Source organism: Marmota marmota, unplaced genomic scaffold (genome assembly GCF_001458135.2).
Source record: "Marmota marmota marmota unplaced genomic scaffold, marMar, whole genome shotgun sequence".
NCBI classification, from domain to species: Eukaryota; Metazoa; Chordata; class Mammalia; order Rodentia; family Sciuridae; genus Marmota; species Marmota marmota.
The window spans coordinates 2,756,245-2,780,752 of record NW_026000137.1 but is presented as its reverse complement, the minus strand read 5'-3'; the positions used below and the strand labels follow the sequence as shown (position 1 = coordinate 2,780,752).

Genomic DNA, 24,508 nt, shown 5'->3' with positions numbered 1-24,508 from the left:
GCAGCTCCGTGGTCTGAAAGGGCAGGGAAACAGCCCAATGAGCATCACCGCAGAGGAGCCAATCAGCTAGATGTTGCTGGGGCCGCTGTGAGCCAATCATCAGCCGGCAGCTGGAAGTTTGCTGGGGCCCCTTCGGCTGTGGCTCTCAACATTCCTGTGTTTTATCAAACCAGTACTTGCTTCTCTGGCATTGTTGAAATATTTTTTTTCTTTATCCTAATGAGTTTACATCCTTTTTATTCCTTCAGAGGCATGTATTTTGAGAGGGAAAGAGATAAAAGGTCTGAGTGATAAATATGCCATGTTTAACTTGATGTCCTACCTAGCTATAGGGACTTTTATTTTAACTTGCTGTATTGTAAGTGACTCACAGTCTGCCTTGAAATCATTTCTGAAACAAGGCTGGATATAAAAATACTGATTTTGAAGAATGGTTTTGTTTGTAAGTATGGACCTGCAATATACAGTGAAACACACAGAATTGAAAGTTCAGTGAAACCTTAATATAGTGAGTAGAATTTAATGTATTTAAAGACAATCTTTGCAGTTTTAGATTTATGAAATATAAATCACTGTCTCTTCTACCCAGATAATCATCCTCATAAAAGGAAAGAAAAAAAAAAACTCCAAAAGAATTAATAGAATTTGCCAGGCATGCCTAGAATCCCAGTGGCTAGGGAGGCTGAGGCAGGAGGATCATGAGTTCAAATCCAGCGTCAGTAAAAGCAAGGCACTAAGCAACTCAATGAGACCCTGTCTCTAAGTAAAATACAAAATAATGCTGGGGATGTGGCTCAGTGGTTGAGTGCCCTTGAGTTCAACCCCCATATACCACCCAGACACATTTTTTTCTGTTACTGCCATTCTTTCACTGTTTTATGACTACATAGAGAAGTGGGCAACTTGGAAAACAGCTGTGGCTACCCTCCTTTTTAAATAGATTTTATTACTGAAAATAAATTTAAAAATAAAAAGAATTCAAATTTTATGGTTTTAATGTTTTATCTGTATATATTTTTCCACCTGATAGAACAACTCTGTGAAGGTGAGGGATTATTATTTGTTGATTATCAAGGATAATCTTTAATCTTTAGTAGTCCTGTAACAAACAAATTTAGCTAAAGGAAGAATATAAAGAACCATTTTATATTTGTGTTTGCTAAAATAGTGTAACTAGGATTATCTGTTTAGTATCTTATCAAGGAAAGACCAACGTTTTCTCTTATCTGTTTCCTGTATATTATATAAATTTAGCAATTTTTATCTATTTCTCCTCACCAAGGAAAATGCATTTATATAAAAGCATACTTTCCTCTCTGCAGTATTTCTTATATTTTTGTTATATAATATATATTTGTAACATTTGTTATACTGACATGTGTATAAGACTTTTATATTAATTAGATTCTGAGCTTTCCCATCTGAATTTTTCCTTTCTGAGTTTTTCCGTCTCCTTAATGCAGTGACGAAGTGTATTTAGCCAGTGTTATTTTTACTTTATAATATATATGTACACATAATTCTCCAATCAGTCCTAGAAATTGGTACCATCATTATTCCCATTTTCTGGCAAGTAAGTCTCAGAGGGATGAAGGAACTTGCCAGAAGTCAGACACCTGGTAAGCAGAAGAATCATAATGTGAACCCAGGCTGTCTGGTCCCAGAGTCTGTGATCTATATACTACTGTGACTTGAAATAGTAATGATGACTTTGTGTCAACATAAAGCTGTTAAAGTGCCTTTAGCTTTTATCTCCACCATGATAGACATTAAAGGACTTGCAGAATATGATTCTAAATAAAGCAGAAGTCTCTATTAAGAATTAACTGTTGACTGTCTTAGTACTAATATAATAAAAATGGCAAAATGAGGACTTTACCAAACTTTACATGAAATGCTTCTAATAAATAAATCATGAATCTGCCTCTGAACTATCTCAGAGGGTAGAGGTGGACAGCTTATCAACTTAGCAGTTCTTTTCAGCCAGCACCCAGTGGAGACCAGAAGCCCGCTCACATTGTTGAGGCCCTTTAGGCATCTGGAAAGGATGGTTTTGTAGTAACCTGGGAGATTTTTTTTATCCCTTTACAATCAAAGAGCCACACAAAGGGCAAGAAGGGGTAGCATCTCTAGTGCTTCAAAGGTGTTTATTATTGACTCAATCCTAATACTTCCTCTTCTTTCTGTAACCATCCATATTACATGACTAGGAGAAGATGAATTAGCACATTTCAGAGGTTATAAAATAAATCTGCAGGCTTCAGCTTGGAGCGTCCACATTTTTTTTGTTTGTGAGGGCCTGGTGTGTGCACATAGGCATTAGACTTTGCTAGCCAGCTTGATGCTTGAGCTCTTCTCATATTTGGGCATAAAAACACCAGTTACCTGGACACAAAATGATTAACTTGAGGAAAAATGAAAAGCCTTCTAGGCAATGAAGGGGTACAGATGATCTGATTCCTTTATTAGAAGGTAAGGGTATGCTGGATGAAGAACAGTTTAATCCCAGGGCTACCACAGCTGCCAATCCATGGAGTTCTGCTGGGAAACAGAATATCCTCAACGTGTCTGAAGCACTCTTCAAATGCAGAGGAAGGAGTAATGAGATTGTGAAAGATCATGATATCAGACTATGCACAGAAGCCAGAAGATGAAGAGTAGTATAGAATTCCAGTGTCTTATAATTAGATTTAGCTACTTAAATATTGCTTTCTGGTCACCCACGGATTCAGAATCTTGCAGAGCACAGAGAGCAATCTGGCCTGCAGGCTTTGTTATTGGCAGACACAGGTTTGAGTTCCAACGCCACCATGTACACTTTATCTTTCTCACATGTTAAGTGGGGAGAATAACAGTGCTGTACCACATAGTGGGATAAGTTCTGTTTATGTCCTTGGATGGCGCTTTCCTTAGCCCTCCTCTGATCATCTTCCTTGCTTTCCTCCCCTCCCTTCCCTTCATGAAGTGACCAACTAAGACCCTTGAGTAGTCTAATAACATGAACAAGCACTTAGTACAGAGACTGGCACACTGAAACAGCCAGTACATTTTATTGAGAGTAGGATTTGTTGGAGTCATTGTCATCATCATTAGCACCTCCCTCTTTTTAAACATCCTCATTGTGTTGATTTCATGTGTCAATTATGTCTCAAAGTTATTTTCCACTTCTGTTACTTCATTTTTTTTTCATTTTTTGCCTATATTGCTACAGGAATGTCCAACAGGACTCATTTTACATATCTGAAAATCTATCCTCATTCCTGTTGGGGATCTATCTCTCTGGACCTCAGGCATGTTTGTGCTCCTCACTGCTGAATGCCTTTCACTGTTCCTCATAGCCTTCAGGATAAGGCCCAGTTTATTTGGTGTGGAATTGAAGCTCACAGGTGATCCTTCTCTTAGTTGCAGGAAGAGATTCTCTCTTTTAAGTTCAAACCCCAGGTGTTTTTTCTCAGTTCTTATAGGCACCCTTCACAGTCTTGAAGGAAGGGACTAGGAGTTAAGTTTTCTTGCCACACCCTAGATCATGAAGTTGAACACTGGGCAGCCATTACTGCTGCATTGGCCAGTTTTATGAAAAGGAGGTAATGATCTCAGGACCATGATTCATGATCATATAGCTCTTTGGTCAAGCCTATAATGTTTGTGGAAACACTGCCTGCATTTCGCAAACTTGACTGGATTTGTTCTTTCTGAATCTGTTGGCTTATCCATTTAAATAAGTTTCACATTTGCTGTGGGCTGAAAATTTTATTGGACTGTAATGGTGATTGGGTCTGGGTCCTTGGTATTTTCATCATATTTTGACTCCACCAGTGTTTCTATATATCGTTTTTGACAATATGGGAAATATGGGAAGAAGGCTGGTAATCAGAATCTGTTTCCCAGTGGTATCCAGGTCTCCTGTGGGAGAGATCATTGTCAGCAGGTTCCTCCATGCATAGGATTATTTATATTTTCTTTGTTTCAGTTGTGTGAAAGAAATCTAAACCTACAGATTGGGTATCTTTGCAGACGCAAACCCAGGTTTCATTTTCCACCTTAGAGCGTTGACTTGCCTTTTTCATTATATTTTGCATAGAGGTCATTGCACTGTTCTGATGACAAAGAAAAACTGCTTTAAATTCAGGCCACTTCTACCAAGTTAGAAAAAATTCTCCCCAGAGAAAAGCATTCTGCCAGCAGGGTTCCGTACTTGTAGGGTGTGCTAGGAAAAGGTGCATAAAAATGTTGAGCACATAAATGAAGGAAGAGTACTTTTAGCCTGTATATGAAAAACCAGTTTCCTTTTTCATGCTCTTACAGGGAGTATTTCAGATTTTGTACATATTTGCTTTTTTTCCATTTTAAAATGGTGGTTCTGTGTATTCTTCCTGAAGGTATTTAAAATGTGACTACTTCTGTGGAATGTAAATACTAAGCTTGGTGGCTAAAGGTTGTTTTTAAAATTTAAAACATCTGTACTTCTTCCTACTTAAATATTTATTGAACAGAAGTTGTTTAGGTTACATAAGTGTGCATGTGTGGGGGGGGTCTTGACCTGGAGTAGACCCTGGTGTGTGATGCCAACACAGATTTGGAGGCAGTGTGCCAAGGCAGCACCTACCAGGCAGGTATTTCCACTGGGACAGAGGTTTTTTGGGGGTGTCCCTATTGTTCTATGACTTGTCTTTATAATGAATAACTTACGCAGATACCTGTCCTTATGGCTGTCCCCATCACATAGTACATCTATGGTGGTAGTGTTTGGAACTTATAAAAAAGGTTAATTCAGGGATGTGGATAAGCAGGACAGAAATTGGACAAGTTTGTGCTAAAGGAAGTGTGCTATGTAGTTGCTTTGTCTCTAGAATCAACTCCATGGACTCAGAACTGGTGAAGTCCAGTGACACAATGTCCACCTAGTCACTTTTTGTTTATTCTTTGTAATGTTTATTCTTTAGATCATCTCTTATTTGGTATTTGTCATAAACTTGCTAACTGAACAGAGAGAATTTGTTTAAGATGGCTGACATTATACACTGTTTCTATCCTGAATTGTTTTGCTTCTTTTAAAAACAGATCTAGAGTGTCAAAAGGCTAATGTAAGAAAGATCACTGAGGGAGAACAGATGTGCCATTGGAATTAAGTCATTTAGGTGAGAATATAAAAGCTTATATATGCAGATCATGTAAGTTAGAGGGATAGTGCATCTACTGTGAATGCCCAAGAGGTGGAAAGGACGAAAGGTTGGGTGGTGGCAATAGGGAGGGATCTCATCCTTTATCTTTGTGCCCTTGTGAGTTAGGCACCATGCCATGATGTGTAGTGGGTGCTCAGTATGTTCCTGTGAAGCACTCAGAGATGGAGCAACTGCCAAGTGAGATGTGGAGAGTGAGCTCTAAGGTAAGGAATGTTGTGATGACATTCTAAAGAGTAAGGATGCAGAGGAAGCCAAAGAATGAAGGTGAATGACTTACTAAACTGGGTAAAGCATGCCCATTTGATTTTAATTATAAGGTGTCTTATTAAAAAAGAAACTTAGTAAACTGATCATGTACATTCTACATTAAATTTTAACATCAAACCAACTGTTTTAATCATAAAAATTTAAGACTTCTTAAATGCTTCTTGTCTAAACCAACTGAACTCTTACTTTAATTTGAAGTCTTCATTGGATAAACTCTACACTATTTTATCTTAATAATCAGATATGAGTATTTTTTAATAATTAAAATAACTATAATTGAATTTCCTTGTTGAATGTTTCCCTACCCAAAGCAATATTAACAATTAATGTTATAAGGAAGTTAACTGATTCACTGTTTATACTCAGGAATCTATATTAATTAAAGATTGTCATATAAGTGTTCTTGAAGAGCTAATTGATTAAAAGCTGAAAATAATTAAAATGGAGCATGCTAAGAAAATATCTCACAAGGAAAATTGATCAGTTCAAGGTTTGTGAGCAAGAAACTATGAATATCTTTTAGATATGAATGATAAGGGAATAAAGGGTATAAAGAATAATTAAAACTGATCTGCTTATATGTCTTATCTTTGTGCTTCTCTGGAGTAGTTTAGTTGCCCTTTCAACTAAGAATATATGGTTATATGGGTTATATAATCTTATGTGCCCAGAATAGTTTGTCCCAAATGACATTCTGACTGTTGTTTTCCCATTGCGTATAAGATGTCACTCAAAGCTCAGGCCCACCCATAAGACCAGTCATGTTGCCCTTTGTTTTGCTTTCTTCTTTCTTATCCCCAATATCTTCTCAGCTTTCCTATTGGGAACTCCCAATATTCGCTCAAATGTCTTTTAAAATTTTGCCTATCTTTCTGTTTTGCCCATGTAGCTCTTTCTACCTAGAAATCTTCTACCTGACATTATGAGGCTATAACTATATAGCTTGAAAAAATATTTAATGATTCCTTTTGGTATTGCACCATAGATATCAAATCAATAAACAAAGAAACACATACTATTATCTACTTCAGTAAGCAATGGATAAGAGTAGAGACTCTTTCATGTGTTCATTCAACAAATGTTTAGTGAGCATCTGCTATTTCTAGGCACTGTCCTTGGCCCGGAATTTTAAGAGTGAGGCAAAATATGTGTCCACTAACTTTTATTTAAGTAGTGGTGAGGCTGATAATAGATATATAATTTGTTCAGGCCAAGTACAAGGAATATAAACCAAAGCAAGGAAAGGGAAGCAAGAAAGATGGGGGAGGTGTCTAAGTGATAAGGGAAGACAATTCTGACAAGATGACTTTTGAGTATAGTTCTGAAAGAAAGGAGGGATCAAGCCTTGGTAATATCTAGTGGAAGAATGTTTCTAGAAGAGGTTACAACAGCCTGAAGGTAAAGAGGGCTTAATGTTTGTTTGGTACTGGAGATTTAACCCAGGAACTCTTTGCCACTAAGCTACATCCCCACTCCTTCTTGTTTTTTTTTTTAATTTTGAGACAGGATCTCACTAAGTTGCGGAGGCTGGGTTTGAACTAGCAATCCTCCTGTCTCAGACTCCTGAGCCACTGGGATTACAGGCATGTGCCACTATGCTTGACTGTGCCTAATGTTCTTAAGAAACAGGTAGGAGATAATAGTGGCTGGTGTGCAGTGGGCAAGGGGACATGGTTAGGGTATACTATGTTTGGGATTTTGAGCCAGGACACTGATACTTTTAGATTCTGGCTCTTGTGTAGAGCAGACCCTGGGATGGGGAAGAATAGGATAGTAATGGTTCAAAGACAGTTAGGAGGCCACTGAGGTGGTATAGGTGAGATATGATGGTGGCTTAGACTCGGATGGAACAACACAGATGCTAAGAGGTGGTTGGATTTGAATAAGTTCTCCAAGCACAGCCAAGAGAATGAGGTGGTGGATATAATGTAGGATATGAGCACATTTAAGGATTCTTGAATTTCTTATTAGAGAAATTGTGTGCGTTAAAGGTAGGCCCAATTTGCGGTGGAGAAATTATTAGAAGCAGGGCTTTGAGAGGTTATGAAATCAGGAATTTGATTTTGGTCTTGTTAACTTTGAGATCCTATTAGAAACCTGTTATTGTTTGAATCTAAAGTATCCCCCAAAGGCTCATATACTACAGGCCTGGTGGCCAGTTTGTGGTGCTATTGGGAAGTGGTGGTACCTGTAGGAGCTGGGGTCTAGTGGAAGTTAGATCTTTGGGGAAATGCCCTCAAAATGGTATTCAGACCCCGGCACCTGCCTCTATCTTTCTCTTTGCTTCCCAACTGCCTTGATGTAAACAGCCTCCTCCGCTATGTGCTCCCTGCTCTTATGTACTGTGCTTCCACAGGCCCAAACAACAGGGCCAAAAGACTGTGTACTGAAACCTCTGAATCTGTGAGCCAACATAAAGCCTTTCTCCTAAAAGTTGATTATCTGACATATTTGTCACAGGATGGAAAACCGACTAACAGTATCTAAAAGTTGTTGTATCAGTAGTATAAGTCTGAAGATAAAGGAAAGGTTGGGCCTAGAGATATAAAAATGGTGAACCTTTCGTATATTGATGGTATTTCAGCAGTGAAATGGGATCAGATCACTTTTGAAGGGAGTGTAGACAGAGAGGAAAAGAGGTCCAAGGCCCTAGTCCTGAGACATGCCAGTTTTAAGAGGCTGGAAAGAGGAGGAAGGTCCAGTAAAGGATCCTGAGGAGGCTGAGCCAGTGAACAGTGAAGCAGGAGGGTAACTAGGGGTGTATGGTGTTTGGAGCTCCAGTGAAGAAAGAGTTTGAGGAAGGAAATGCTGATCAGTTGTGTCAGATGCTGCTGAGAGGTTCAGGTAAGGTTTGGGAATTGCCCACTGGAATTGGCCCTGTGGAATCTGTTGCTAACACTTAGTGTCTAGAGCAATAGGAACCTGTTTACAGTGGGTTGAAGAGTGAATGAAAGGAGAGGAAGTTGTGATCAGCTTATCCTTTTGAGCAATTTTGAAAATCACAAGAGAAGTGGAGCTATAGCTGGGAGGGGTTGAGGGACCAAGGGAGATTTAAGTTTGTGAGGAATGACACACCATATCTGATGAAACTCTTTAACTCTAATATTTACAGTCCCTGTACACATGGGAAAATTGTCATTGAAAGAGATAGAGCTGTTCTATTTTCTGTGGTGCCTAGAGTCTTTTGATAAGGCGTCAGATCTTAGCGTGCTTTCTTCTTTAACAGTTTTGCATGTTAGATGCTGGTTTTGAACTGATGTGGGGCTGAGCAGCCCTATATGAGATTTCCTATAAACCTAGATGTAATTTCAAATTGAAAATTTCAGAGAACACTTCTATGTCTGTAGAAAAGTTGGTGAAAGTTATGGTATTCTGATTCTTTAAAAATATCTAAATAGGGTTAAAAGAATCAATCACTTTTTCAAATAATTATTCCTACTTAAAAACATTTATTTCATGGGCATGCCAATTGTTTAAAAAAAGTAGTTAAATTCTGGAGAATTAGCTGACACGTGCTACTTAATGTTTGATTTGATAAATAAGGTTAATTTCAGCTAAAATTAGTTGCCCACGTAATTAGAGCTTACATTTTCAGAGTAGGGGGAATGTCTTTGAGAAAAGGACTTATGCTTCTATACAGTGCTCTACCAATAATTACTTTTCACTGGAGTTTATATTCTCATTTTAATTTCAAGCTAATTAAATTATAGTACAATAATGAATTCTACCTATAAATTTTCTTACTGCTATTAAAATACAGTGTCTCAGTTGTAGTACCCTATGCTACTTACACATAGAGGTAAAATGCTTTTGTACATGAGAGGACAGGCAGAACAGTTGTGGGTTTTGTGATTGAGGATTAACACGTGGGTAGATTCTGCTTCTGCATAGATCTATGCATCATGGATGATTCACCAGCTTTTAATAAGAAAGCCAGTTATTTGTGTATGTATTCAAAGCTGATGTCTCATAATTTTATTCCTTCTTTTATCAGATAGAACATTTTGTTTAGTACTCTCTCCGAAGACAGAGTCCTTCTTTCTGATTGGCATCAATTAGCTTAAAACACTCCCAATTTTTTGGGAAATGTGTGCCTGCCAATTTAGAACTGTTTATTTGAAAAATTATTTGGTTGATATTGATGAAATTGATTCTTGATAAGTTCTTTTTTTAAAAAAATCTTTTCTTATTCAAAGTTTGAACTGGCAGTCAATTATATATATGTAGCTGATTGTCCTGTGGGTAAATATAAGTTTCACGTTTCCTAGCATTTATTACTCAGTAAATTTCCCTTGTGTGTTTTGATGGCTGTAAAGTCTCTTGTCATCTTTCTAATCTGTTCAATAAACCTTATTTTTACAGTTTCATTATGCAACTATGGGTTTTTAGTTTTTAGTTGTTCTTAAACTATAGCTTTGTAGTTACAGTGGGAAATATAATACTAAGAAAAAGGAGGAAGGAGAGAGAGAGGAGGAGAAGAAGAAAAGAAGGGAGTAGGAGTAGGAGTAGGTGTAGCAGCAGCATCATTGGTGGCCGCTGCAGAGGAGGAGGAGGAAGAGAGAGAAAAGGAGAAACATAAAACTTAATATTGAACAACAAATAGCCCTTCTCCCCTTTAGCCAAATGAAATATCAAGAAAGCCTGAGGGGTATCCCTATAGCTCTTAAAAAGTTGTTTAAATTTCATGGAATGGTGCCAAACCAAGGTGTAATGGCATAGAAACACAGATACTGGAGAAGAATCAATATGAATTGATGAAATTAAGGAGGGGCTGGAAATGGGCTTGGCAGCCTATGGCTGATGTAGAAGGAAGTGCTCAGGTTGATCTGAACCTAGAGAACCAAAACCAGTTCCAGACCTCATACAGAAGTACCAGCCACAGGAATCAGGGCATCTGTGGTGCCTGAAGCTTTAGTGCCTGTCACTCCTCAGTGTGCATTATGCTAACACTCTTGCTTTACTGAGCATTGTTCTAGGCTGTTGGAACACCTCACAACCACATTCTTTTTAAGTATAGGCACCATTATTATTATTCCCATCAGTAAGGTATCTTGCCCAAGGCCTGGATTAAGAACCCACGTTTGTTCTATTGAACTCATGTTATCCATCTAGCTGTTCTGTCTCTGACTTTATGTTGAAGCTAGTGCTCCAGTGCATCTGTTTATTGGTTTTATCTCTGATTTTGTCTCTTTTCTTCTGATCAAGCCTGTTTTGTGCCTTAGAATTCTAAATTAAATGACCTTGGTGAGTGTGATGGGAAATACCTGAACCAATGTGGACCCACACTGTGCTGTAGTTCCTGGAAGTTAGCTGTCCTTACTGTACTAGGGTTAGTGTTTGCCCATGGGAGGGACTTGATGGGGTCAGTCAGGAAACAGCTTTGTGTTTTATATGAGCTGAATCTTCTTTGAATGACTAGGAGAAACAAAGACTAATGAGGCAACCAGGTGCTTTAGGGGAGGATTGATAAAATGAAGTCAACTGACTTAGCAACTGACTTAGCTTTTGTATTGTAACAAGTAAAACCTTGATTTTTCTAAATAAGAATCGGTGCTGGGGAGAAGAATAGAGAGGTAAAGATGCTTTCCAAGTTCCTTAGGACCAGCTGTTGCAACAATTCCCAAAGCTAAATTTTCCTTAAGGAATTTTGGAGGAAAGTTTGGTTGTCTGCATCCAGGACAATTAGGATTAAACACATCTTTGAACCATATGGGCAGGCAGTGTACTTGGAGGCCCTGGAATCCATCCAAAAGATCTTCCACCAGAGGGGAGAAAAGAGCCATTGTTCATGAAGGTTGGAGTTACGGAACTTGTTTCACTCTTCTGGGCCAAGCTCCTGTAAAATCACAAAGGCCCTTTGTTAAATTATCAAATTATATCCAGATATAGATAACAACTTTTGTGCTATGAGTGATCATTTTTAGTCTTTGGCTATACAGTGCCCTCCCCCATCTCTAGCATTTTACCTTGTGAGTACTTTGTGACTCTCCTATGGAGAATTTGATTACCTAATGTGAAAAACTCTGAAATTTGGTTTGATCTGTCATTTGGAGGCCTCCCTCAGTCTGAACTCTCCTGGTAGTTTCTGTTACCTTTTCTATGAGAATAATTTCCTCATTATGTTTATTTGTATAAGTATCAGTAAGAGCTGCAGTTGTGTCTCATTCATCTTTATACCCCCTATAGTGCCTAATACAAAGCTCAGAAAATGGCTGGTAAATGAATAGAACACAGAAAGAAATCATTTAGGAGTGAAAAACAGAAAGCAGAGTTTATGATGTCTCCTCAGCACTTTCTTTACATACTCCACAAGTCCCTAGCATACTTTTGTGGCTTTTTCCAAAATCCCCTTGCTATTACTTCTTTAATTTTTAATAACCTTCTTTCCTTCCTGGCCAGAAGCCTTTATTAAAAGGCCAGGATTGGTGCAATAAACTGGTTTTACTTTCATAGTTTCTGTGATATTTCTTAGCTACTTATCCATGTTGATATTCACCAACAATTTATAGATGGCACCTTCAAGGCAGGTCAGTTTGTTTCGTGTTAGGTATTATATCTAAAATTGTAGTATGAGCTACCACAGCAACTTGGATGGCTGGTTCCACTCAACTGGTCAAAGCACTCAGGCTTTCTATAGGAGCAGATAGCTGATTAATAGCTAATATGCCATTGTTTTTCTTATCAATTAGAAGATAAATAACAAAATTTTAATATATAGGATATTCAATTTAGTGCAGATTTACAAATTATTATCATATATAGTTGGGTATGTGAAATAGTCTTGTAAAATCCTTTGGCTGCTATTAAACCCTTTCATATTATGGTGTAAATCAACATCAACTTTATGTATCCCTTTCTTAAGAGTTTAAAGTAATGTCTATTAAATTATTTAGCTCTCGCTCTGACATTACTGCTTCATGGTAGCTTCACACCCTTTTTGTGCATGTATTCCCATTTGTACTAGCATCCTTGGTTATAAGGAAGTAAAAATCAACTTGAAGTGTCTAAAGGAAAAAACCCTGAGATTTTGGTGGTGGTGGGGGTGGTGGATAAGAGTGGCAGAACAGAAACATGGCTAGACAACCTTATGTTACAAAGCCAGGCAGCTGTCAGTGTAAGGAGCTCAGGACCAGGGCTTCCATGGTATCCATGCTGTTTGTCCTTCCCTCATCTCCACTCTAACTTCTCCATGGCTTCAGGATTGCAGCTGAGCCCTTCCTCTACGTGGCCAGCGACACTGAAACTGGCTGCTTCTAAGCTGACCTTCTTGCTTTATCAGCATCAAAGATGAAGGGATGGGGTACAATTGAATCCTGTTGGGAACATTCTAGGGAAGTTTCCCTTGGCCCAAGTTGGATCCCTTGTCTGGTCCTGGATAGGGTGAAGGCCCTCCTAGACTTCAGTGGATGGTGCAGAGGGAGGAGCCATCCTCTAGAAGAAAAGAAAAGAAATGTTGGCTAAATAATCCATTCCACTTCTTTTTGGAATTAGGAATACATTCTATCTTAGTATCCACTGAGGAATGACAAAAAGGATTAAACCAACATTTGAATGCTACTGTTTTTATTATTGTACTGGATAAGAAAGGATTCTAGATATGTTGAAGCATTTCAGATTCCCTGTTAGGCACAAATTTTTGTAGTGAATAGGATTCTCTTTTATACCAGTGAATCTGGATTGGTTAAATAAATGTATGATGCAACTTCCTCAGCTAGAGGCCTACTCTGGTTTGTCTTCTGTTCTTTGAGGATGTACACAATGGTTTTAGAAGGAACTAACCAGAATTAACTTGAAAGGGCAAATACTAAAATATTGGCCACAGGAAAGTCAATTACATTACATAGAGGCACATATTTTAATTTCTGTGGTGATTTTCTTTGGATGGTTATCCTTTCATTACCCTAAGTTTTATTGTTGAATAAACAATATTGTTACCAGTACTCGCCCATTGTCCTGCTTCCTACTTTATTTGTTAGGTATACAAAGTGAGGCAAAGGGGTCAAATTTTTTAATGAGAAATTTTTTTAATTTTAATTTTTTAAAGTGAATACTAGATCAGTGGCATAATTTTTCAAGATTTAAAATGTCAGATGTAATAAAAATTATTTCTGTATGACTTGCTTTTAAACAGATTTTATTCCTTTGGAATTTTCCTAATATTCTAACTAAGTGATATTTTAGAAACCTGGGATAAAGTTCTAAAAGTAGTAAAGCTGAGTTACAAAGAAAATAGTTTAGTTGCTGCCCCCCCCTTTTATAATTACTTCAGAAACTTAGGCAAGTTTTTCTTTTATTTTAAGGTCAGTTTGTTAAGTTCAATGATGAATGTGATTAGAAAAATATTCTCCTAAAAATTATTTTTTTTTTAGGGAAAAAATAAAAAAAAGAAGAATCAAAACCTCTCAGCATAGCCACAGATGCTGTGGCAGTCAAGCCTCTCCACAGATGGGGATAGCCCATTAGTCTGCCAAGTCCCTCCCTGGGACAGCAGGATTGTGGTCTGGATCATCCTCATCATCCGCCACCTCCAAGTCATTCATTTCCTGGAACAAAGACCCATCTACCTCCACACTGTTTCCAGCATCCTCCAAGAACTGGTTATCAGATGTGTCAATGATCTGTTTCAAATAGCTGTTTCCCACTTACTTAATTTTTTCCTGGTGGTCTTCTCTTTTCATCTGTTTCTTTTTAATTTCCAAGAGTTCTACATCAAACTTGGCCTTCCAACTTAAGAAATTCTCTATTGTAGCAGGATTGCCATGGAATAATTGCTTTTCTGCTTCTTTGGCTTCTCTGTTTCTTTTCTTCCTCTCATCAGTTCTCATCTGACCTGTTTCATTTAATTTTCCTTTTTTTTTAATGTCCTTTCATTCTTTTTTTTTTAAAGTTGTAAATGGACACAATACCTTTGTTTTATTTATTTTTATGCGGTGTTGAGGATCGAACCCAGGGCCTAACACGGGCCAGGCAAGCACTCTACCAGTGGGCCACAGCCTCAGCCCCTCATTTAATTTCTCTTGCACAGCTGTTACCAAAGATCATCGCCATACCAAAATTTTCTTCAATCGGCAATGTTAATAATGTTAAAACGTCTGAGAAACGTCATTTCTTCTAGCTTTTCCTGGAGAATATTTCATAGAGAGGAGCTTCATCTTGATATTTTTCATCATATGTAAACTTGAGGATAATCCGAATAGTTTCATCATTTTCTCCAGCCTCAGATGTCATGGTAATGGTGAGCTGGGTGGATTTTCTGATAATATTTAGCAGTACCTTGTCAAGTGAAGCACTACTGAAGGAGAATGTGGTATCAGGAGATCCATTTGTAATTTTGGAAGACTAGTTGTTAGGAGGGTTAGATCACTGTGCAGTCAAGCTAGGGAATGACACTCTCAAACCCCTCTTCACTCATCCCCTTGACATCCTCTCAGCATGGTTGTCCTGCTGGTGAGAGAACCTGAACAGGACTAGAGGCTCACAGGGGTAGCTGAGACACTCCTGCCTGTGAAGGAATCAGGGTAAATAGACTCAAGAGCCTTCAGCTTTTGCTCAGCTTGTCCCTGTAATCTGTCATTGTGGCCCTCGTGATCCCCATGGATTGTACCAACACCCAGGTAGCACACTGCAGTGGAGACCATGGTTGATCTGGCTGCAGGTTTCAGCAACTGAGGCAAGTTTTCAAAGAATGAGACTTAGTTCCTTAAGGAGCTTTCTTTTTTTTTTTAATAATAATATTTTTAGACATTGATGGACCTTTATTTTATTCATTTATTTATATGAGGTGCTGAGAATTGAACCCAGTGCCTCACATATGCTAGGTGAGCAAACTACCACTGAGCCACCACCCTAGCCCCTAAAGGAGCTTTTTAATGGTCGTGGATTTGCAACCTCAGTCTTCACAAGCATCATAATCCTAGCATGAGAGAAAAATCCACATATCTTTTCTCAGTACCTTTTTCTTTTCTTTTTGCTGCTACCTGAGGATTTTGTGTCTGCCACTGAAGTCTTATGATTTAACTGTCATTTCTCAAATTATAGTAGTTCTAAACATTTTGAACTTTCGGATACTGTTCTTTAGTGAATGTGGTCATAATAAAATCAGTCCTACATCTGAGTCCTCTTTATACATAGTTGTGGTATGGCATCACATTAAAATGCCTCCAGTTGTGTGCTGCTAGGTCTTAAATAGAAAAAAAAATGCCCTCACATTTTATATATATATATATATATATATAATTTGAATAAAAAGTAAATATATAAACATGCATTTATGGGTATGTGGAAACAATATATATGGTAGATATGTAGAAAATCAATGATTTAATGCAAACACACACGTTTTATGTGACAAGGATTAGAATTTAACCAAGGGGGAAGTAATGACTGAGATACAGACAGATTGTTACCCAGGACAGTTGAAGACACACCATAAAGGAAGAAGAAAATTCTTCTTGCTGAAATCTTGGGTGGAAGCATAACTGTGTAGTGACATGAAATTTTTGAAAGCCAGGCAAAAATAAGGCCTTCTTTTTCATTATTATAGTCTGCATCGACCTGCTTGTGTAATTAGAGCCATGATTCTAACCTGCCATGTTGCTTCTTGTTAAGTGCAACAGTTTTAAGTCCCTCTGTAGTAGCTCTGTCTTTGGACTTTTAATTTTCAACCTAGATGAAATTCATGACTGAATTTTTTTCACCTAGACATATTTTTGCAGATCACAGTGACCAGTGAAGGATTTGTCTGTAGCCAAGAAACATTTATGGAGCATCTGTCATATATAAGACCTGTATCAGCACTGTAGGGAATACAGAGCTGATAATATAGATTTGGCAATCCCTCTTCTGGGTATGTACCCAGAAGAGTTTGAAACCAGTTTGTTAAAGAGATGTCTGCATTCTCTTGTTCTTGCAGTAGTATTAACAATAGCCAAGTTATGTAGTGAACGTAAGTGGAAAAAGAAAATGTGTTCTTACACAGTGGAATAGTATTCTGCCTCCAAAAAGAGGTGGAATGCAACAACATGGATGGAACTGGAGGGCATTATGCTAAGTGAAATAAGCAGGCACAGAGAGATACCACATATTCTCACTCACTTGTGGAATCTAAACAGTTGAACTCAAAAAAGCAGAGAGTAAAATGGTGCGTATAGAGCTGGACAAGGAGGGAATGGGTGATAATGGCCAAAGGGTACAAAGTCTCAGGAGGAATCAGGTTTTCTTTCTTTTTGTAGGTCTTTTGCACAGCATGGTGAATACTGTTAATAATCATGTATTATACATTTCAAAAATGCTAAGAGTAAATTTCAAATGTTCTCATCACAAAAAATAACTGAGGTGATGAATATGCTAATTAGCTTGTATAATCATTCCACATTGTTGTCACAAATCACAACATCACATTGTTCCCCATAAATACATACAATTATAAATTGTCAATTAGTATAAAATAAAAAGGTTACATAGTTGATAAATTTTTAAAATTAAGGGGAAAAAAGACATGGCATGTGTGAATTTGTTAGAATTCTTTTTATTAATGTTTTGGATGCATGGGTTTTGAGAACACTATCTATTATCTTATTTTTCCCTCTTGTTCTTGGGGTGCAATTTAACAGTGAAGAGTGCAAAGTTTTTTCAGGAAGAAGATTATTAGATTGCAATAGAATCTCTTGTATTTATTGATAAAATTGGTTCCATTTTTCCCCTTGAGAATCAAGAAACCACTCAAAGTTGTATAATATTAAGAAGAAAATCCTGAAAATACTATGAAATGCGATGAGTGATGATTTATAAATGGTTGTTTGGGTATTGTAGTTAAGAAACACCTTTTAAATATTCAACTTAAACTCCAGAATTTTTTTGTTTCGAGAAAGTATTTTAAGTAAATATTTCTCTAGATATATTGGTGTTTAAGTATACTGAATGGCATCGGTGTATAAGAATTAAGTCATGAAATTGTCTGGGTTTACTAGAAAGTTAAGGTTTAGGTTACTAAAGATATGTGAACATCTTAAAATCGGTCAGTGACATGAACATTTAATTATAAATGCTTATGAAAGAAAGACATGGGGACTGGGACTGTGGCTCAGTAGCAGAGCACTTGCCTAGCGTGTGTCAGGCACTGGGTTTCATCCTTAGCACCGCATACAAAAATAAATTAAAATAAAGGCATGTTGTCCATCTATAACTACAAAAAAATGTTACAGGTACATGAACAAAAAAAACAAACCTTGTCATTGACCTAAAAAAAAAAAAAAAGACATGGCTTATAAGGGATTTGAAAACCAATTTATTTTGGGAAAAAATTTTATCTTTTCTTTATCACTTTTCAAAACAATTACAATGTTTTCCTCTCACACTTAAAAAAATGTAAGTGGGTGACTTGTTCATATGTACAAAGCAAGCTCTTTTCTCTGCTTCTCCTCATCTTGAAAAAGTTTTCCTAGTGTTTATTTTTCCTTGTTTAATTCTGAACAAAAAAGTGTTTCTATATCCATTTCTTCAATCAACTTTTTTCTTCCCAATTTTTAATGCTCCATCTGTTCTATGAGCCTACTTAGGTGAGGCTCAGATATCTGGCAGAGTCGGAGATGGTGCTGGGTAGGTTGGCGTGAAATAAAGGGTCTGAATAGCCAAGAAGTACCCCAGAGCCTGTGGAGAGGAGAGGAGAGAGCTTCCAACTCTGCTCCCAACCCACCTAGAGACTCAAACCCGTCCTCTAATCCTGCACTCTTAAGTGTGCCCCATACGAGGATGGATCCTTGAAAAAGCTTGTGGCAAGATTGAGAGAAGCTGATGATGTTGAGAAGGAGACATATTTAGGGCCACAGAAAAGCCTGAAGGTGAGAGAGAAAGGAACATGAAAACAAAGCAGCAGGGAAAGCGGGGAAGGTGTCAGGTGATTGAGCGGGAGGCCAGGCAGCCCTGCGACTGCTTGTTACCCTGAAGGCTGTGGCTGATGTTCACAATCGACCCCATTGTCAGTTGAGGTAATCTGAAGATTGCTCTTTTTATAATCTACTTAAAATGTCATAGATGTACATAATATGTTTTAGAATTTAAAAAACTTTCATGTGAAGGCAGGCATTTCCAGGGATCAGTTTTTATTTACCTTGTACTCATTTATCCAATAAGATGCTTGTTTTTTTTTTTGAAGAAGAAGATTTTATGTCTATTCTCTTTGAAAATTGAAACTTGTTTTTAACCTCTGTTGTTCTTCTGTGGTATAATTTCAGATACATGTCAGTGTCCCCTAATGAAGTTATTCTTCATGGATGAACATAATGATAAATTTTGCGCAGCTTTGTCCTCTAGCCCCTATCTTTACTTCTACTTTGTGGCCAACTATAAAATTGTCATTTATTGACACAGCCTTTTCTTCTTACTCATTTCTCAAACTCTACATCCATTTCCACTCCACACACATCCACAGAATTTGTTTGAATATTGTCACCAGCGAGTTTTCCTATTTATTTATGCAACGAGCATTGGGTGCTATTCTAGGTGATCAGGGAACACAGGAGGACCAGCATAGGAGCCCATGCCCTTGAGCAGCTCTCATCCTAAAGGAGGATGAAGAGAGCAAATGAACAAAGCAAATTAGTGAACAAGCATTTCAGAGTGATTTTTGAGGAAGAGCAACCAGGGAGAGAAGCCAATTGGAGGGACTCTGAGGAGGAGAGTCCTGAGATTCAGCTGAGCAATGAGGAGTCAGCCAAGGGATTATCTAGGCAGAGCAAACAGCAAAGATAAAGATGCCTGAGGCAGGGATAAGCTTTGAGGGAAAGAACAGTTGTCCGCTGTGACTGAAGCATAGTTTGGCGGGTGCTGTAGGCACCCTGCTCACATCTGGGTCAGTGTGTCCCTAGCTTTGTGGAAGCCTTGCTCTTCAGGCCCCAATCAATAGCTGACTGGGCCAGGGGTACAAAAGCTATTTCTCTTGCTTCAAGTGGGACCCACATCGAGTGCAGGCATTTTATCTGAGCCACATTTCTTCCATGATTTTCCCCTCCTTGTTTCATGTCCTCATTCCTTTCCATTGAGAGCATGTCCTTAAAATATTAGGTGAATGAGAATCCGACTAAGCTGTGTTTCTAGGAATTCCCAACCTTAAGGCACATAAACTTTTGATCTTGTTCCTTTGCTCCAGAATTTTATGCAGCTGCCTACTCAACACATTCACTTGATTTTGCCAGAGATGTCTAAAACTCAGTGTAAAATATTGAATTCATGAGTTTCCTTTCCTTCTCAAGCTGCTGTTCTTCCTCTATCCACTCTTGTAGTTTATAATCCAACCTTGCACTTAGTTATACTAGAGATTCAGAGTTGTGCTTGGATTTTCCCTTACCATTAGACCTCATGTCCAGTCACTCATTAAGCAACTTATCGCCTTCATTGACTTTCCATTTCATTGCTTTAGTTCAGGGTCTTGTCTTAGTTTCCCAAGTGGCCTTCCACCGTTCCCTTTCCAAATCCAGTTTCTATGTCATTTTCCTATTGTAAAATGAAAAATTCCATCCAGCCCCTCTTTTGCCTGTAGTCCTTTAGGGCCCTCTTTTTGGAGCAAGTGAAAATTTCCTATTGGATAAAGCTTCTACTTTTTTTTTTTTGTTTAATAGTTGTAGGTGGATAGCATACCTTTATTTTATTTATTTATTTTTATGTGGTACTGAGAATCGAACCCAGTGCCTCACACATGGTAGGTAAGTGTTCTGTCACTAAGCCCCAGCTCCAGCCCCTAACTTAGCATGGCTTATGGGCCACTCTATGGCAGGGCATTGAAGCACCTTTCCTTCAGGTGCCACAGCTGCCAGCATGCTGTGCACTACTTTGTCATTTCCTCAAGCATCTTCCAGTTTCATAGAAGCTTTTTGCCAGGGCTGTTCCTGAATACCCTTCCCCTCCTGGGCAGAGTCTAGAAGACTCAGCTTTCCTTCTTCATTAAGTCTCTTTTGAGCCACCCATCAGAGGTTATTTGCTTGTGTGTGTGTGTGTATGTGTGTGTGTGTGTTTTAATTTTTTTTTTTTTAGTTGTAGATGGACACAATACCTTTTTTTAATTTTTATGTGGTACTGAGGATTGAACCCAGTGCCTCACATGCGCAAGTCTTGCGCTCTACCACTGAGCCAACTCCAGGCCCGTCAGAGGTTATTTGTACCCAATCCAGTGTTCTCAAAACACTTCCTTCAGTGTATTATAATCACTTGTTTTTTTTCCCACCCATCATTGAGTTCTTTGCAGAGAACACATCTGCTAACACTGCTGGGCACCTCCATATGTGTTTGTTGAAGGACTAAAATAAAGAATAAAGGGGAAATTTTGTTTTGCTCATCCTGTTGGTTTTTATATAGGATAGCTTAAGTAAATGTGGGAACACTTCATGTGTCCTGATCAGCCAATTTGGTAGAAAAAAAGACATGGGAATTACTTACAATGAGTGACTTAGGAAGCATTTCTAATACAGGTATTTTTATAGGAAACATTGAATGATTGGGGAGGGGAAATTGCCAAAGTACAAAATGCATATTCTAGCCCTATAATACAAAGTTGGGAAATTCATCGATTATTTTAAATATTTATTTGCCAGATGCCCAGCCTTGTGTTATGAGCTGTGGGGGGAACAAAAAACAAAACAACAAAACAAAAAGCAGTTGATATGGTTTGTCCCTATAGGGGCTTAAATAGGGAAAATTCCAATACTGTGAGAGATTTTTAGGTAGCAGCATATGATTAAATCCTAAATGATTCAAATAAGAAATTCTGGTGGTTCTGAAAAAGCCTTTGTGGGCTGGAGGGAAGAGTCCACTCTGAAGAAATGATGTTTGGAAAAATAGTTTTAATAGTTTCAATAGTATTCAGATATTAAAGAGATAGCTTTTTCCCCTGGGCTTTGGTAAAGAAAGAAACATAACATTTACATTCTAAGAAGAACTTTTTGTCAGATTTTGAATGAACTTGTGTGATGCAGGAAAAATAAAGTTGAGTGTCATCATTCAAAGTGATGATGGTGAAGATGGCTTCTGAGTTATGGGCAAAGGGAGATGACTCATTTAAACCAATTAGGATGTGAAGGGAAAGCGCTTTTCCCCAGCTTTCTGATCTTCCGTGTGTACCCAAGTCCCCTGAGTTATGGGAATATCGACTACTCATTATTGACAGAGTAGTTACCTCCTCTTGTACCTTAATTTCTTAAATAAGTGAAAATGTATGAGGTCAGATTTTTATGCCTCACTTTTTAATTTCTTACTTAGGGTATTTGTCAGTTACACTGTTGTGTCTTAATCTAAGGTACAAATTCTCTAGTTGTTTCCCAGGACAGGGAATCCTTTAAACAGGATAACTGTAGATCAATCACTCCCCTGTAGGGGTCGCTAAAAGAGTGGTAGTTTGGCATCCTTCCTGTGCCACCCAGCACCTTGTGGCATGACTTGGCACAATTTGCCTAAGAATTGTGAGATTTGGTTGTGTTGGTATTTTATATTTGTGAGTGGTATGAGCTCTATACCCATCAAAAATTCTGAAGGCTCATAACTATGCATTTTGTCACTTTGGTTCTTTAAATGTTACACCTGTGCATTTTTTTTTTTTAACCTTATGTATTTGGTGCATGGTTATTTTAGAGTTCTCATTATGTCCCATTTACATATGACAAATGTATGCACATAGACACATTAAACCATTTTTCTCAGCTTTTGCAGCATTAATAATGGTAACCTAAACTTGGCTTCTGTAGGACCTCAGATTATTGTTTAATGGGGTTGTCACTCAGGACACTTATTGGCTTTCTCCAGTGCTTTTAAAAAATTGAATTGAGCATGATGAGGTGCATCCCCTTGATTAAATGTTTTTCCTCCTATGCAATCACCATTAGCTGTTTGGCTCCCATTCTGTATTCTTTTGAAGCAGCCCTGCATTGCAAATCAATATCTTTCTGAAGAGCCGGTGTTGTGAATTGCCTGGACAGCATATGCACGGTTACTTTGGCTGCAATGCTGCTGCAGAGCCCGGTTACTCTGCCTTCCTGGGAACTCCACAGGCAAGTCCATCGTGTTTGGATGAAAAAAAATTAGATTTTTTTGGGGAAAAAAATTGAACTGTTAAGGCTATTGATACTGAAAGTTAGCATGTCCTTTGTCCTCTTCAGAAACCATTATTGGTGTTATTTCACTGAGATTAGCTTCTCTTGGGTGATTTCTGTTTTTTTTTTTTTTTTTTCCTGTGCTTATGCTTCCCCCTGTCTTGGTTGTAGTACGGCCGTACCATTTCAGCTTGCTAGTGCAGAAAGATGTGAATTCAGTTGCTGTATAAGGCTGGCCTGGTGCAAACATATTGCTAGAGACATGTTAAAGAGTTCCAGGTGAATCAAGCTTGAGACAGACAACAGCAAAACGGTAAGACGGAGCATGCTTAAAATGATAGCAAGGGTTTTAATTTGGAGCATCTCGGCAAGTCTGAATCCTGACTCACTCATTTACAACTTGAAAAGGATTCATTTTATGCATGTCATTTTACTCACTCCCTTCTATTTAACTGCCAAAACCATCACCAGATTGATAAAGGGGTATTTAAATTAGGCATTCGACAGGAGGTTACTCATGAGAGTCTCCGGAGGCTCCTGAGGCTATCGCTTGTAGTTTGTAAACACCAGTGGCAGTGATAAGATGAGGAAAAGGTTCAAGGACTGCTTCTTTGCCATAGATGAGTCCTATTTCTTCTGAAACTAGTCCTATTTGATATAGCTTAATGAAATCTTATAGATTGTTTTACCTGACTTTGCTTGACTAAAAGCCCTCTGAGTCAAGTGAGTGAAGGACAGAAGACGACTTTTTTTCTTTGGTAAACTGATGTCCATGAATTTAGCTGGACTGGATCTGAATGGGATAAATATCTCTAAAATTTTGGGGATCTGGGTCTTATTTCTTGCTCATTCCACCCCCTCTTTCCCTGGAGCACAGAAATGCACCTGCTTTAAGTGTGTGCTACTGAGCAGAGGTCAGAGTGCTAGTATTTTGCATCATTACACCTGTAGTGGTATGCTTTCATGCTCGGAAGTGATAATCCTTCATGCAGTTCTGCTTGAAGTGCTGCCTCTTATAGTGGACTGTTGGCATTTTGGAGGCTAATGGAGAGCCCCTGCATGCACGAAAAAACCAGGGCAGCAGACAGACGGGCTACTCTAAAATGATGTTTACCTGTTCATAAGAAGATAAAAATCATGAGATTGAGATGTAAATCTTGACATCTACAGAGGTTGAATTTCTGTTTCCTTTGTGAATTGACACACAATTTTTGGTAGTGGTAGGGGCAAGGGGTCGAAGTTGAAGGACATGTTTTAATGTTGTTCAGAGTGAGATTAATATATTATATGGTCCTGATGAGTTTATGTGGATTCATCTACTGTATAGATGGTGAATATTAAGGATGTTAGCATTTGATATTCTTTCTTTTTTTTCTTGCTTTTAAAATAGTCTGTTATGTATACATACCTTAATTTAGTAATTCACATAAAATGTGAATATTTTCAGTATCATCAGTAACTTGCATGTTGGTTGTCAGCCAGTTCTGTATAATTTTGTGTCAGAAGTAAATTTAAGAAAATACCAGATCACTTGATAGGCTGAGGGAAATATTGATAACATGATTCACAATAAATAAAAAAATGATTTTTGGAGAAGGCAATCTTAAATGTGTTTCTGTTATCACTCAACTATTTACTGTGAAGGTTGGACATTGAATTTTGAAAATGAATATTTGGATTTTCTTCCAAAGAGCTGAAATTTTCTAAAGATATTTTTTAGTTGTCTATGGATCTGTTATCTTATTTTTATTTATTTATTTATTTATTTATTTATTTATTTATTTATTTATATGCAGTGCTGAGGATCGAACCCAGGGCCTGACACATGCCAGGCAAGCGTTCTACCACTGAGCCACAACTCCAGCTCCTGAAATTTTCTTTCTTTCTTTTTTTTTTTTTTTAAAAAAATCATTTATTATTTTCTAAAAAAATAAGATGAACTATAAGCTGTTCTTAAAAAAAAGATAGAACTTTTCTATTTAG

At 37.9% G+C, this 24,508-nt stretch overlaps 1 protein-coding gene across 6 annotated transcripts in view; it reads left to right on the top strand.

Moving 5' to 3' along the window:
- The window catches only part of Cdk14 (cyclin dependent kinase 14), a 614,076-nt gene that overhangs the window by 97,929 nt on the left and 491,639 nt on the right, over window positions 1-24,508 (top strand). For 2 of the 6 annotated variants that reach the window (XM_048785430.1, XM_048785431.1), the window contains exon 1: window positions 22,400-22,483. The exons of 2 other annotated variants lie outside the window; for them this stretch is intronic. In XM_048785430.1, coding sequence (XP_048641387.1) covers window positions 22,415-22,483 — 69 coding nt within the window. In that variant the 5' untranslated portion in view covers window positions 22,400-22,414. Of the gene's footprint in view, window positions 1-22,334; window positions 22,484-22,564; window positions 22,839-24,508 lie in introns of those variants that run through there. 2 more of the 6 variants (XM_048785433.1, XM_048785434.1) reach the window with 2 other exon arrangements.